Below are 14,858 nucleotides of genomic sequence, written 5' to 3'. Positions count from 1 at the left end.
TGCCTTTTGGTGATGAGTACACTCTGTCTGCCTTTACCTGATGTGGTCTCCCTCTTGCCTTGTCCAGGTTCCCCATTAGCAAGGGCCAGCATCAAGAGCACCAAGCTGCTGGAGGGTTCATCCTATTTCCGCCGCAAGGAACGCATGTTGCGTATCTCCATCCGTCACATGGTCAAGTCCCACGCCTTCTATTGGATTGTCCTGGGCCTAGTGGCCCTCAACACGGTGTGTGTCGCTATCGTCCACTACGACCAGCCTTTGTGGCTCACCACCTTCCTCTGTAAGTATGAAACTTCTGTCCCAGGCCTTGGTGTCCCCAGGGGGCTGGGCAACCTTAACACTGGCTGTGATGGCAAGTCCTTCCATCTCCATGGGGTGTTCGATGACTGTTTCAGACTGAAATATGAAAGTGCCAAATTGGTGGGCAGCAAAAGGCCAACCACACCTTAATCCCATCTATCCCATATCCCTTCATGCCATCCCTGAACAAAAACCAGTCAATGCAACAAAAGCAAAATACTGCAGATGGCAGAGATCTGAAATAAAAGTAGAAAATGCTAGAAAAACTCAGCAGCTCCTGGCAGCATCTGTGCAGAGAGTTAACGTTTCGAGTCCAATATGACTCTTCTTCAGAACTTGGTTTCCACAATCTTAAGACACCCCAAAACATTTTACAGCCAAGTTAGTACTTTGAAACGTGACCATTAAATTATTGAAGGAGTGACTAAAGTAGTGGACAGGGAAATATCTGGATGCAGTTTATATGGACTTCCAAAAAGCATTTGATAAAGTCTCTCATAGGAGACTGTCAGCTGAAATTGAAACTCATGGAATTGAAGCAAATGTTTGAGTTAGTTACGAAAGTGGCTGAGTGACAGGAGATAGTGACTAGGGATAGTGGACAGGTTTTGAATTAGCAGGATGTGACCAGTGGTATCCTGCAAGAATCAGTGTTGGGACCCCAATTATTCATCATATTTATTCATGCCCCGAAGGGCAGTTCAGGATGGGCAATAAATGCTGGCCTTGCCAGCGACACCCACATCTCATGAAATAAAAAAATGCTGGGATAGAAAGGCAAATGTCAGAGTTTCCCCATGAGAAAAAGATAGGTGGCACTATAAGCAGAGTAGATGAAAGATAGATTACGTGAATGAGAAAATCCGTGGCAAATGGATTTCAGCATAATCAAGTGTGAGGTCATTCACTCCTGATATGATAAGGATAGATTGGGGTACTTTCTAAATAGTGAAAAGCTAGAAGCTGTGGGGGTTAAAAGAGATTGAAGAGTCCGTGTACATAGATTGTTAAAATGTCCTGAACAGATTCAGAAAATAATGAAAAGACTAATGGGATTCCAGCCTTTATATCTAGAGGACTAGAATAGAAGGAGCTAGAATCATACTTCAGCTACACAAAGTCCTGGTTAGATCACACCTGGAGTTATTGGGAGAAATTCTGGGCACCGCACCTTAGGAAGGATAAATTGCCTTGGAGAGAGTACCAGAATGATACCTGGACTCCCAGCATTAAATTACGAGGAGAGATTAAACAAACTAGGAATTGTGAAGACTAAGGGGAGATTTGGTTGAAGTTCAAGATATTAAGGAGAACTGATTGGGTGGATAGAAGTAAACAATATTCATTGCTTAGGGGTCTAGGAACAGGGTACATGACTAAAGTATTAGGCTCATGCATTTCAGGATTGAATTCAGGGACAATTTCCAAATGTACAGCACTCCCTCAGTACATCACTGGAGTATCGGTCTGGATTTTGTGCTCAATTTCCACTCCAGACACTTGAACACAGAATTCAGGTTGACATTCTCAGTACTGTACTGAGGGAGTGCTGGACTATCAGTGGTGTAGTCAGTTGGATGAAACATTAAACTGGTCTGCCCTCTCAAGTGGACTTAAAAGATCCCATAGAGCATGTTGAAGAGGAGCACAACTTGCTGCACTGTCCTGACTTAAAACTACATCTCAATCGACATTACTAAAAACAGATTATCTGGTCTCTTCCCTCTTTGCTCTTTGTGGGATCTTGCTGTGCACAAATTGACTGCTACATTTTCAACATTACAGTAGCAGCTACACTTCAAAAGTACATCATTGGCTGTAGAGTGCTTGGGATGTCCTGAGATCTTTGCGTCACAACATCAGGATAGAACCGGAGCCAGTTTGCACGGCCCAGCTAAGATTGCACCTCTTCTGGGCACTGGGGGAGTCACCCTTCTGAAATTGGCAGAAAGCAAGCCTCAGATGGCAAGCCATTATTCTTTTTCTATGATTGTGACCTCACCCTCCAGAGTCCAGAGAATGAAAAACTACAGCAGCCAAAACTGTTCACATCTCAACCCCACAAGGCCTGTGGCACCCTGGGGAAGAGGGCAAGAGATACTAGGGGTGGGGGAACACTAGTCTTGGCAAGGATTGGGTGAATGAGGCTGTGTGGACTGATACATACCGTGATGATCCTGGGACTGGAAGTAGCAACGAGGCAAACTTGAGCTCTGAATGGGATCATGATGTTCCTCTCATACTGTCATTTTTTTCCTAACCCATCTCTTTCCCTTTCTCAGACTATGCCGAGTTTACCTTCCTGGGCCTCTTCCTGTCTGAGATGTTTCTAAAGATGTACGGCTGTGGTCTGCGGCTTTATTTTCACTCCTCCTTCAATTGTTTTGACTGTGGGGTGAGTCCATCATTATCCATCTCGCCAAACAAACATTTCTGCTACATTCTGCCTAGTGGATGTGGGCTTCGCTAGCTGTGCCAGCATTTATTGCCCATCCCTAGTTGTCCATGAGAAGATATCAGACCCCTGTGTTATTGTGTGACTATGTCTGGTATTAGCCCCTACATTGCTATCAGATGCTTGTCGTTTTTTTAAAATATTTGTTCATGGGATTAGTGTATAGTTTGGAAGGCATTTATTGCCCATCCCTAATTGCCCTTGAGGTGGTGGTGGTGAGCTGCCTTCTTGAACCACTGCAGTCAATGTGGTGTAGGTACACCCACAGTGTTGTTAGGGAGGGAGTTAAAAGATTTTGACTCAGTGACAATGCAGGAATGGCGATATATTTCCAAGCCAGAATACCGTGTGGCTTGAGAGGGAACTTGCAGGTGGAGGTGTTCCCATTGGCCAGCCCATTGTGCCTTCTGTCTGCCATTGAATATGATCACAGCTGATCTTTGCCCTCAACTCCGTTTTCCCACCTGCTCCCCATATCCTTTTATTCACTGAAAGGCCAAAGGTCTGTCTATCTCAGCCTTAATTATATTAAACAATGGAGCATCCACAACCCTCTGGGGTAGAGAATTCCAAAGATTCACCACTCTTTGAGTGAATAAATGTTTCCTCGTCTCAGTTCTAAATGACTCCCGAGACTGTACTCCTTTGTCTAGATTCCCAGACAACCTCTCAGTCTCTACCCTAATCAAGCCCCTTCTGAATCCTGTATGTTTCAATGTGATCACCTCTCATTCTTCTAAACTCCAGAGAATATATGCCCCGTTTACTCAGCCTGTCATCGTAAGACAACCCTCTCATCCCAGGGACCAATAGCGAAGCTTCGCTGTAACACCTCCAATGCAAGTATATCCTTCCTTATATATATATATATAGAGAGAGAGACCAAAACTTCATACAGTATGGTCTCACGAAAGCCCTTCACAATTGGAGCAAGACTTCCTTGTTCTTGTACTCCAATCCCCTTGCAATAGAAGCCAATATGCCATTTACTTCCTAATTACTTGCTGTATTTGCATGTGAACTTTGTGTTCCTTGTACACGTATACCCAAGTCTCTCTGAACAAGCTCATTTAAAGTTTCACACCTTTTAAAAATATTCTGCTTTTCTACTATTGCTGCCAAACTGAATAACCTCACGTTTCCACACATTATAATCTATCAACCAGTTTTGCCCATTCATTTAACCTGTCTAAATTTCTTTGCAGTTTTCTTGTCCTCCTCACAGCTTACATTCCCACCTATGATTGTATCTTCAGCAAGCATAAGGTTATAAGAAATACATGCAGGAGTAGGCCATTTGGCCCCTCGAGCCTGCTCACCCATTCAGTATAATCATGGCTGATCTGATTACAGCCTTATCTTCGTTTTCCTGCCTACAAACCCACCCCCATCATTCTTGACTCCCTTGTAGATTAAAAAAAACTGTCCAACCCAGCCTTAAATATATTCAAAGACCCTGCCTCCACTACTCTCTGGGGGAGAGAATTCCAAAGATTAATAACCCACTTAGAGAGGAAATTCCTCTTCATCGCTGTCTTAAATGGGAGATCCCCTGATTCTTGAACCATGGCCCTTAGTCCTAGTTTCTGCACAAAGGGAAACATCCTTTCAGCATCAACCCTGTCAAGCCCCCTCAGAATCTTATGTTTCAATAAGATCACCTCTCATTCTTCTAAACTCCAATGATTATAGGACTATGTTAAATTCTGACATTTGTATCAACAGAAGCAGGCTGGACAGATGGCTTGAAATCTGCCAGATGGCCTCACTGTGAATGCTTGGCTGAGTTTCACAACATATTAATGGAATCATCCTGGCAGGGGATTGTTTACATAACTCCAAATGGGACTGCTAGCTTTGCGTGATTGACAGTTGTATGAGCTTGTAATAACTCTCTTCTTCATTGAAGTAATTTTTTAATGTCTGCATGTTTATTTGGACAAGATTAAGAGGTGTTAATGGATTAAACATTTCTTCAATGGGATTTTCACTGGCTGTATTTGATAACAGTTTTATGAGATTATAAGTGGAGCAATTTTTCATAGGGAATGTTGAAGGCCTTTTTTATTATTTTATAAGCTCTTCAAAGAGTTGTTTGTGTTATTATGCGGCTAATGAGTTTTCTACCTTGTGGACACTGGATGAGTGAGCATAGAGGAGGCACAGGGGGTCAGTGCTGGATTTGGCAGTGAGGGGGTGCGGTGGTGAGAAGTGAGGGCCCATCATGAATAGAACTGGGCCAGTGCCCCAGTAAACCTTCTGGCCTCACCTTCTGCTGCCTCTGTTGCCCTGGCACCACCAACTCCAACCCACACCTGAGTCCCAGAGACCAGGATTCTGGAACAAATGATGAAAATCCAGCCCAAGATCATGGTCCCTGTAGTACTGTGTGGTTATCTCTGATATCAAATTCCTTGTCATACTGTGTAACTATGTCTGGTATCCGAGCCTGGCAAAACTGTATGACACCTGCTGGTACCAGATCCATGCAGTAATGTGTGACTGTCCAGTATCAGACACCTGTAGCACTGTGTGACTGTTTCTGTTCTCAGATCCCTGTTATGCTATGTGACAGGTATCAGACCCCTGAATTACAGTGTTATAGTGCCTGGAATCAGAACTATTTAGTAATTGTGACTGTGTTTGGTATCAGAAACCTTTAATACTGAGTGACTATCTCTGGTTGTCAGCCACCTATAATAGCATATGATTGTGTTTGATATTAGGCACCTGAGGTATTGTGTGACTGTGCCTAGCATTTGATCCCTGTAATACTGTCCGCACTGTCTCTGGTTTCTAAACTCTGGACTGACTATACTATAGTTCATGGCCATCTTTTACTTTGACTGTGTCTATCACAGATCCCTGTATGACTGTGACTGATACCAGATCCATCCAATAATGTCGACTGCCTGGTGTCAGATAATTATAACACTGTGCAGCTGTCTATTAGCACCAGAACTCTGTAGTAATGTGAGTACGTCTGGTATCGTGCACTCAGGGTCATTACATACGAACATACAAAGTAGGAGCAGAAGTAGGCCATTCAGCCCCTCAAGCCTGCTGTGCCATTTAATAAGATCATGGCTGATCTGTTTGTGTTTCTAATTCCACATTCGCATCTAACCCCGATAACATTAGATTCTTGATAGGCAAGGGAATCAAACTTATTTCACCTTAAAAATATTCAATGACCCTGCCTCCACCACCTTCTGAGGCAGAGAATTCCAAAGTGGCACAATCCCCAGAGAGAAAAAAAACCCTGTTCAACTCTGTCCTAAAAGAGCGACCCCTAATTTTAAAACCGTGTTCTGGACTCACCCACAACAGGAAACATCCTTTCCATGTCCACCTTGTCAATACCGTTCAGGATTTTGTATACTTCAATCGAGTCACCCCTCACTCTTCTAAACTCCAGTGCAAAGAAGCCCAGTCTGTCCAACCTTTCCTCATAAGACAACCCACTTATTCCAGGTATCAAACTAGTAAACCTCCTCTGAACTGCCTCCAATGCATTTACATCCTTCTTTAAATAAGGAGATCAAAACTGCAGACAGTATTCAAAGTGTGGTCTCAACAATGCCCTGTTTGACTGAAGCATAACACCCTTACTTTTATATTCAATTCCTCTTGTAATAAAGGATAGCATTCCATTAGCCTTCTTACTTACTGCACCTGCATATTAACTTTTTGTGATTCATGCACTAGAACACCTAGATCCCTCTGCACCTCGGAATTCTGCGGTTATTCTCCATTTAAGTAATACTCTGCTTTTTCATTCTTCCTGCCAAAGTGAACAACTTCACATTTTCCAACATTAAGCTCCATCATTATGGCACAGAAAGAGGCTATTTGGCCCATGCTGGCTCTCTGTAGACCAATCCAGTCGGTTCCATTCTCCTACTCTATCCCTATCCCCCCCGCAGGTTTTTCTCCCAAGTGCCCATCCAATTTCCTTTTGAAATCATTTGTTATTTCTGTTTCCACCATCCTCGTTGGCAGTGAGTTCCAGGTCATCATCTCTCGTTGTGTAGAATAATCCTTCCTCTGCATCTCTTGACCAAAACCTTAAATCTGTGTCCCCGAGTCATAGAAAGATAGAAACCTATAAAATAGGGACAGGAGTAGGTCACTTGGCCCTTCAAGCCTGTCCCCTGTTCAATATGATCATGGCTGATCATCCATCTCAACCCCACACTCCCGCGCTCTCCTCATACCCCTTGATGCCTTTAGGGTTCAGATATTGATCTATCACCACCTTAAATATATTCAGTGACTTGGCCACCACAGCCTCTGTGGTAGAGAATTCCAAAGGTTCACCACCCTCTGAGTGAAGAAGTTTGCAGCCTTGTAGAATTTTATATGTTTCAATGAGATCCCCTCTCATTCTTCTAAACTCCAGTGAGTAGATGCCTAATCGGCCGAATCTCCTCACACGACAATCCTGTCATCCCAGGAATCAGTCTGGTGAACCTTCACTGCAGTCTCTCCTTTCTCAGGCAAGGAGACCAAAACTGCACATGATACTCCAGGTGTGGTCTTGCCAAGGTACAGCTGCAGTAAGACATCCTTGCTCCTGTACTCAAGTCCTCTCGCAAGGAAGGCCAACACACTATTTGCCTTTTTACCTGCTTGCTGAACCTGCATGCTTGCTTTCAGTGATTGGTGCACGAGGACACCCAGGTCCCTTTGTACATCAATATTTTCCAATCTATCACCATTTAAATAAAACTCTGTTATTCTGTTTTCCCTACCAAAGCGGATAACTTCACAATTATCCACATTATACTGCATCTGCCATGTATTTGCCCACACACTCAACCTGCCTAAATTGCCTTGAAGCCTCCTAACATCCTCTTCATCACTCATATTCCCACCCAAGTTTTGTGTTGTCAGCAAACTTGTAAATATTACATTTGGTTCCCTCATCCAATCATTGATATATCTAGTGAATAGCTGGGGCCCAAGCACTGATCTCTGTGGTACCCCACTAGTCACCACCTGCCACTCTGAGAAGGACCCATTTATTCCTACTCTCTGTTTCCTGTCTGCTAACCAATTCTCAATCCATGCCAATATATTAACTTCAATCCTATATGCTTTAATGATGACAACCAATGCATCCACTATTTCCATGGCCACCTCCTTTAGTACCCTGGGATGTAGATTATCAGGCCCTGGGGATTGATCAGCTTTCAGTCCCATTTTCTCCAGCACTGATTTTTTAGTAACACTAATTTCCTTCAATTCCTCCTTCTCACTAGACCCTTGGTTCCCTAGTATTTCTGGGAAGTTATTTGTGTCTTCCTCTGTCAAGACAGAACTCAAGTAGTTGTTTAATTGCTCTGCCATTTCCTTGTCCTCCATTATAAATTCTCCCGTTTCAGACTGTAAGGGACCTACATTTGTCTTCACTAATCTTTCTCTTTTTACATATTTATAGAAGCTTTTACAGTCCTCTTTTATTTTCCTTGCAAGTTTACTCTCATACTCTATTTTTCCCCTCTTAATCAATGTCTTGGTCTTCCTTTGCTGAATTCTAAACAGCTCCCAATCCTCAGGCTTGCTACTTTTTCTAGCAACTTTATATGACTCCTCTTTGGATTTAATACTATCCTTAATTTATTTTGTTAGCCATGGTTGGGCTGTTTTTCCTGTTGTGTTTTTGCACCAGAGAGGAATATATAACTGTTGCAATGCATACATTCTTTCCTTAAATATTAGCCATTGTCTATCCACCACCTTTTAATGAAGTTCCCCAATCTATCTTAGCTAACTCATGCCTCATATCTTCGTTGCTTCCTTTAAGATTAAGGACTCTAGTTTCAGATTGGACTACTTCACTTTCCATCCTTATGAAGAATTCTATCATGTTATAGTTACTGTTCCCTAAAGGACCCTGCAAAACAAGATTAGTAATTAAACCCTTCTCATTGCACAATACCAAAACTAGGATCACCTGTTTCCTGAACAAAAACAGAGGAACAGCACCTCATCTTCCGACTAGGCACTTTACAGCCTTCCGGACTGAATATTGAGTTCAACAATTTTAGATCATGAGCTCTCTCCTCCATCTCCACCCCCTTTCCGATTTTCCCCCTCCTTTTTGTTTTTTCCAATAATTTATATAGATTTTTCTCTTCCCACCTATTTCCATTATTTTTAAATGTATTTCCATCCATTGTTTTATCTCTACCTTTTAGCCTTTATCGATAAAGGAATCGATTCCTTCACCCCACCCCAACCCCACTAGGGCTATCTGTACCTTGCTCATCCTGCTTTCTACCCTTAATTAGCACATTCCTTTAGATAATATCACCACCTTCAACACTTCTTTGTCCTTTTGTCTGTGACATCTTTTGGTTATCTCCACCTATCACTGGCCCTCTATCCAGCTCTACTTGTCCCAACCCCACCTCCTTAAACCACTTATATTTCACCCCTTTTCTATTTTTCCTTAGTTCTTTTGAAGAGTCATACAGACTCAAAACGTTAACTGTGTTCCTCTCCACAGATGCTGCCAGAACTGCTGAGTTTTTCAGGGTAATTTTGTTTTTGTTTTGGATTTCCAGCATCCACAGTTTTTTGCTTTTATCACCTGTTTCCTAGTCGGTTCCTTGATGTACTGGTCTAAAAAAAATCATCTCATTCACACCCCAGGATTTCATCTGCCACAGTATTATTTCTAATTTGGTTTGCCCAGTCTATAGGTAGACTAAAGTCACCCATGATGACGGTAGCACCCTTGTTACATTTATCTTTAATTTCCTGTTTAATGCTGTCCCCTACCTTAACACTACTGTTTGGAGGCCTGTAGACAACTCCCACTAATGTTTTCTGCCCCTTGTTGCTTCATAGCTCCACGCAGACTGATTCTACCTCTAGATTTTCTGAGCCAATGTCCTCTCACTATCACACTGATTTCATCCTGAACTAACAATGCCAGGCCACCTCCTTTTCCTTTTTTCCTTTCGAGTACCCTTGGATATTCAGTTCCCAGCCTTGGTCACCCTGCAGCCATGTATCCCTAATCGCAATCACATTGTACACATTTACATCTATTTGTACTGCTAATTTGTCTACCTTATTGCAGATGCTCCATGTATTCAGATTCCATGCCTTTAGACTTGTCTTTTTAGCATTTTTGCACATTTTTACTATGGCCCTATTTGCTGCTAGCCTTTGTTTCCTCTGCCTTTCACTTCTGCTTTCTACTTTTCTGTCTTTCATCCCTATCTTTGTTTCCCATTCTTGTGTCTCCCCACTCAGATTCCTTCCCCCCTGTTCTCTAGTTTAAACCCTCCCCCACAGTACTAGTGAATACCCCTGCGAGGATATTGGCCCTGGTCCTGCTGGGGTGCAACCTGTCCAGCTTGTACAGGTCCCATCTTCCCCAGAATTGACCCCAATGCCTCAGGAATCTAAATCCCTCCCTCCTACACCACCTCTCCAGCCACGTATTCTTCCAGCCTATTCTCCTATTCCTGACCTTGTTAACAAGTGGAACTGGGACTAATCCTGCGATTACTACCTTTGAGATCCTGCTTTTTAATTTATTTCCTTGCTCCCTATATTCTCCTTTCAGGACCTCGTCCCTCTTTTTACTTAAGTTGCTGGTACCTATATAGAACACAGCCTCTGGCTGTTCACCCTCCCCCTTCAGAATGTCCTGCAGCCACTTAGTGACATCCTTGACCCTGGCACCAGGGTCCATCTGTTCCCTTTATGATTGAGCCCCCAATCACTATTGTTTTCTGTTATAAAATTGATTTTCCAGGCAACTTTTCTTGGTGGAAACATTGAACTTTATTTACAAGACAGCAGCTGCAGCTACATGTGTGCATCAAACTCAAATTAAAGAGGAACTCCTTCCTGGAGGTTCCCCGCACTACAACCTGATTGGTTTATGCAGATCATGTGATCTTACAACACAGGATTATTCTTAAAGTTACAGTCCCATGTTTATTAAAATAATAATTACTACATTCCTCCCCTTTAACTTTTCTGTACATTTTGTATTTAGAAGGATATTTATCTCATGACATTACAGTATTTATACAGGTCATGAAATTACAAGTTCAGTCTTTCAGGTGATTTCCTGATTGTGGAATATCATAGCTCTACGACTTCTGAATCTTTGGCAGGAACCACAATCTCTGGAATTGCATTAACATCAATAGGTACAGGCAGTTCAATGTCATCCACTCTGATGTCTATCCTTGACATAACTTCAACAGGAACCACAGGTTCAACAATGGCTACAGGTGGATCATCATTTTGTTGGGGTACCTCCCTTTTTCTTAAATGATCTACATGCTTATGGGTGATCAGACCCTCTACTTCCATGTGGTATGACAATGGTCCGGTCATACAGCTTACTTTACCATGTAACCACTTCAGTCCTCCACCGAAATTCCTTTCATATACTGCTTCACCAAAAGTAAATTGTCTCTCACAACTGTGCAAATCATGAGTCACTTTTTGTTTCCCTTGACTTTTCTCCACCTTCCCCTCCAAACTGGGAAGTATTAGGCTCAGTCTTGCTCGAAGACGGCACCTCATCATCACTAACTCTGCAGGTGTTGTTCCTGTGGTAGTGTGGGGGGTGGGGAGTTGTTCTGTAGTGAAATAGGAAACAAACAAGTCTGGTTTCCAATGACTCAATTGTTGATTTTTTCACTCCCACCTTAAAAATTTGTCTTGCTCTTCCTGTCACTCCATTAGATGACAGATGGTATGATGCAGTCTTCAGGTGGTTGATACCATTTAGACTGACAAATCTTTGAAATTCAGTGCTTGTAAACATAGTACCATTATCTGAGATGATTACTTCTGGCAATCCATGGATAGAAAAGCTTAGCGCAGCTTTTCTATCATAACGCCTGATGTTGGCAACCTAACCTCATAAACATCTAACCACTTGGAATGAGCACCTATAATCAGTAAAAGCATGGTTCCAAGAAAATGATCAACGTAATCTATCTGCAATCTCACCCAGGGTCTATCAGGCCACTCCCATTGGGTATAATGGGGCTGCCACTGGCAACTTCTATAGCCTGGCTTTGCAGACCTTTAATCACCTTCTCAATATCGCCATCCATTCATGGCCACCAAAGGTGCAATCATCTTCATGTGTGAGATTCCTGGATGGGCATTGCGTAACACTACTATGAGTGGTTCCCTTCCTTGTGAGGGAACCACTACTCGCACACCCCACAATAGAATGCCATCTGGACTGCTCATTTCGTGTCTTTGGTTGAAAAATGGCTTCAATTCATCAGAGGCTGGTTCCTGGGGTCATCCATTTAATACTTGGTCTCTCGCTCAAGACAGGACTAGATCACAATTCATCCAGTTTATTTTCAGCCTGGTGAGGAATCTAGGAAATGCATCGCTATTATGATCTTTTGGGGAATTGAGAGATGTTCATTGCCCTCTTGCAAAGGAAGGTGACTTAGGACAATGGCATTGGCTATGTGAATCCTGGTCTGTGCACAAAAGTATATTCATATGCCACTAAAATTAGGGCTCACCTTTGAATTTGTGCAAAAGCTATGGGAGGATAGCCTTTTCATCGGTAAACAGACACAGGAGTGGTTTGTGGTCTGATACCATCGTGAAATGTCGCCCATGCACGTATTGGAATTTTTTTGCACCAAAAATAATCGACAGGCCTCCCTTTTCTATTTATGAATATCCTGTTTTCAGCTGTGGTAAGTGTCCTGTATACGTAGCCTATCGGCATCTCTGCACTGTCATCTGTCTTGTAAGATTGTACCACTCCCACTCCATAAGGGGACACACCGCAGGTTAGCACCAATTTCTTTGTCGGGTAGTAGTGCGCTAACAAATTTGAGTAGTGCAAGAGTTGATTGACTTTGATGAAGGCTTCTTTTTGGGATGACTTCCAAACCCAATGCTGGCTTACCTTTAGCAGTGAATGTAGAGGGGCTAGAACCGTTGATAAACTAGCCAAGTGTCCTTTTCCGAGAATCCAGTTATCAAGTACGTCGTCCAGGTAGACCACAATTGAGGTAGTCCCCATTGTAAGCCCTCCATCGTCCCCTGAAAAATGGCACAGGCTGAGTAAACATTGGAGGGCAGGTGTGTGTATTGATGTAACCCTTTATGGGTGTTTATTATCATAAATTCTCTGGAGGCATCATCCAGCTCCAGTTGCTGATATATGTGACTCATATCTAGTTTTGTATACATTGTCCCTCCTGCTAGCTTGGCATAGAGGTCTTCAATATTGGGAATAGGGTACCTGTGCAGTTTGGCTGCTCTGTTGACCGATAGGTTATAGTCCCCACAGATCCGGATGGTCTGGTCTGGTTTAAGGACAAGGATTATGGGTGCTGCTCACTCTGAGAACTGAACCGCTTTTGTGACACCCAACCTCTCCAGCTGGTTCAACTCAGCATCAACCTTCTCTCTCAGGGCCGATGGTACTGGTCTCACTTTCAAGAAGTGAGGGGTTGCCTCTGAGTCCATGTAAATGTCGGCCTGGTAGGCCTTTGATTTTTCCCCAGTTCATCCCGGAAGACAGTGTCATTTTTTTTTTAGCAGCTCTGGTAGTCCTCCTACTCGCAACTGTAAGATTTCGGGCCAGTTTAATTTAATCTCTTTCAGCCAATCATGACCTAGAAGGCATAGTCCTTCACCTTCTACCACCATCACCAGTATTTGTGGTGTTTGGTGATTATAATAAGCAGGTATGCAGTTAATACTCTTTTCTTGGATTTCTTCTCCTGTATACATTTTCAACTTGGCAGAAGTCTGTTTCCAAATTTAATTGTTGTAAATCATTATTTGAATATCTGAAAGTGTGCTCTCCTACTACAGTGGTAGAAGCACCAGTGTCTACTTCCATTTTGAAGGGTTTCCCATTCACCTGTAAAGTGACAGTGACTCTGATTGGCTCTGTCTTCCCACTTTCATGTTGATTAAGGAATAAATATCAGAATTGTTTGCTTCTGGTTCTTCAACACTATAGACTTCATCGGACTTTGTTTGTTGCCTGGAAGCCTGTTTAAATTTCGCTTTGTAATGTTTCAATATATGCCCTCTTTTGTGACAAAAAAAACACTCCACCTTTTTAAATCGTCAATCATTAGAAGTACGATTGTTTCCATATAGATAACAATTAGTTTTCGAATTTGCTGCTGAGTTGTTTCCTCTAAATTTTTGGGTAGTGGGGGCTGTTTCCCACTTCGCGGTGGAGTCCCAGCTTTTCATGCCACTTTCAGCTGACCGTTCTTGCTCAACTAGGGAAAGGGTGCCATTTTGTGCACCTTGAGTTGCTTGTGAATCCCTTACAATGCTTTCCATCACAAGTGCTATTCCTAATGCTTTCTTAAAACCAAGATCCACTTCAGCCAGCAGTCTTCGCTGAATAGCATCATCTTGCATGCCATAGAGCAAATGGACTCTGAGTATATCATTCAGGGTTTCAGTGACATCACAATATTCCATTAGTTGCTTTAATTTCACCATTTAGGTAGCAATGGTGTCCTCTGGACTCTATTCCATGAATTGAACCTGAACCTCTGCATTGTGACTGAGGGCTTGGGTTGAAAATGTCCCTTCACGAGGTCTACTAATTCACTGAAGGTCTTAGAATCAGGGGTGCTGGGGGCAGTCCTATAGGTCTTGCTCCCATAAATGCTTAGGAGAATCGCTCTCCTCTTTTCTTCCCGTGATTTTGTTAGTTTGAAAGTAGAGCTCAAGACATTCTATATGTTGAGACCAGTCATCTGTGGCTGGGTCAAAGGGATTGATTCTGCCCAACTGTGGTATCTCAGATGAGTATATCCTTCTTTCTTCTTAATTATATTAGATTCTCACAGTCCATTGGCAAGGGACTGCAACAGATCTGATTTATCCTTGTCACCAGTTTGTTATAGAGTTGATTTTCCAGGCAACCTTTCATAGTGGAAACACAGAATTTTGTTTACAGGACAGCAGCAGCAGCTACATGTGTGTACCAGACTCTATAACTAAAGAAGGACTCCCTCCTGGATGCTCCCCATGCTACAAATTGATTGGTTTACACAGATCATGTGATCTTACAACACTGGATTATTCTTAAAGCTACAGTCCC

General features: G+C 42.7%; 1 protein-coding gene across 1 annotated transcript in view; it reads left to right on the top strand.

Moving 5' to 3' along the window:
- LOC121288931 (probable voltage-dependent R-type calcium channel subunit alpha-1E) overlaps window positions 1-14,858 on the top strand; it is a 1,066,831-nt gene that overhangs the window by 368,147 nt on the left and 683,826 nt on the right. Inside the window, exons 11-12 of the mRNA XM_041207798.1 lie at window positions 68-280; window positions 2,583-2,695. Coding sequence (XP_041063732.1) covers window positions 68-280; window positions 2,583-2,695 — 326 coding nt within the window. The remainder of the gene's footprint in view (window positions 1-67; window positions 281-2,582; window positions 2,696-14,858) is intronic.

This window comes from Carcharodon carcharias, chromosome 16 (assembly GCF_017639515.1).
Source record: "Carcharodon carcharias isolate sCarCar2 chromosome 16, sCarCar2.pri, whole genome shotgun sequence".
Taxonomy (NCBI): domain Eukaryota; kingdom Metazoa; phylum Chordata; class Chondrichthyes; order Lamniformes; family Lamnidae; genus Carcharodon; species Carcharodon carcharias.
This window is presented reverse-complemented; position numbering and strand designations above follow the sequence as displayed.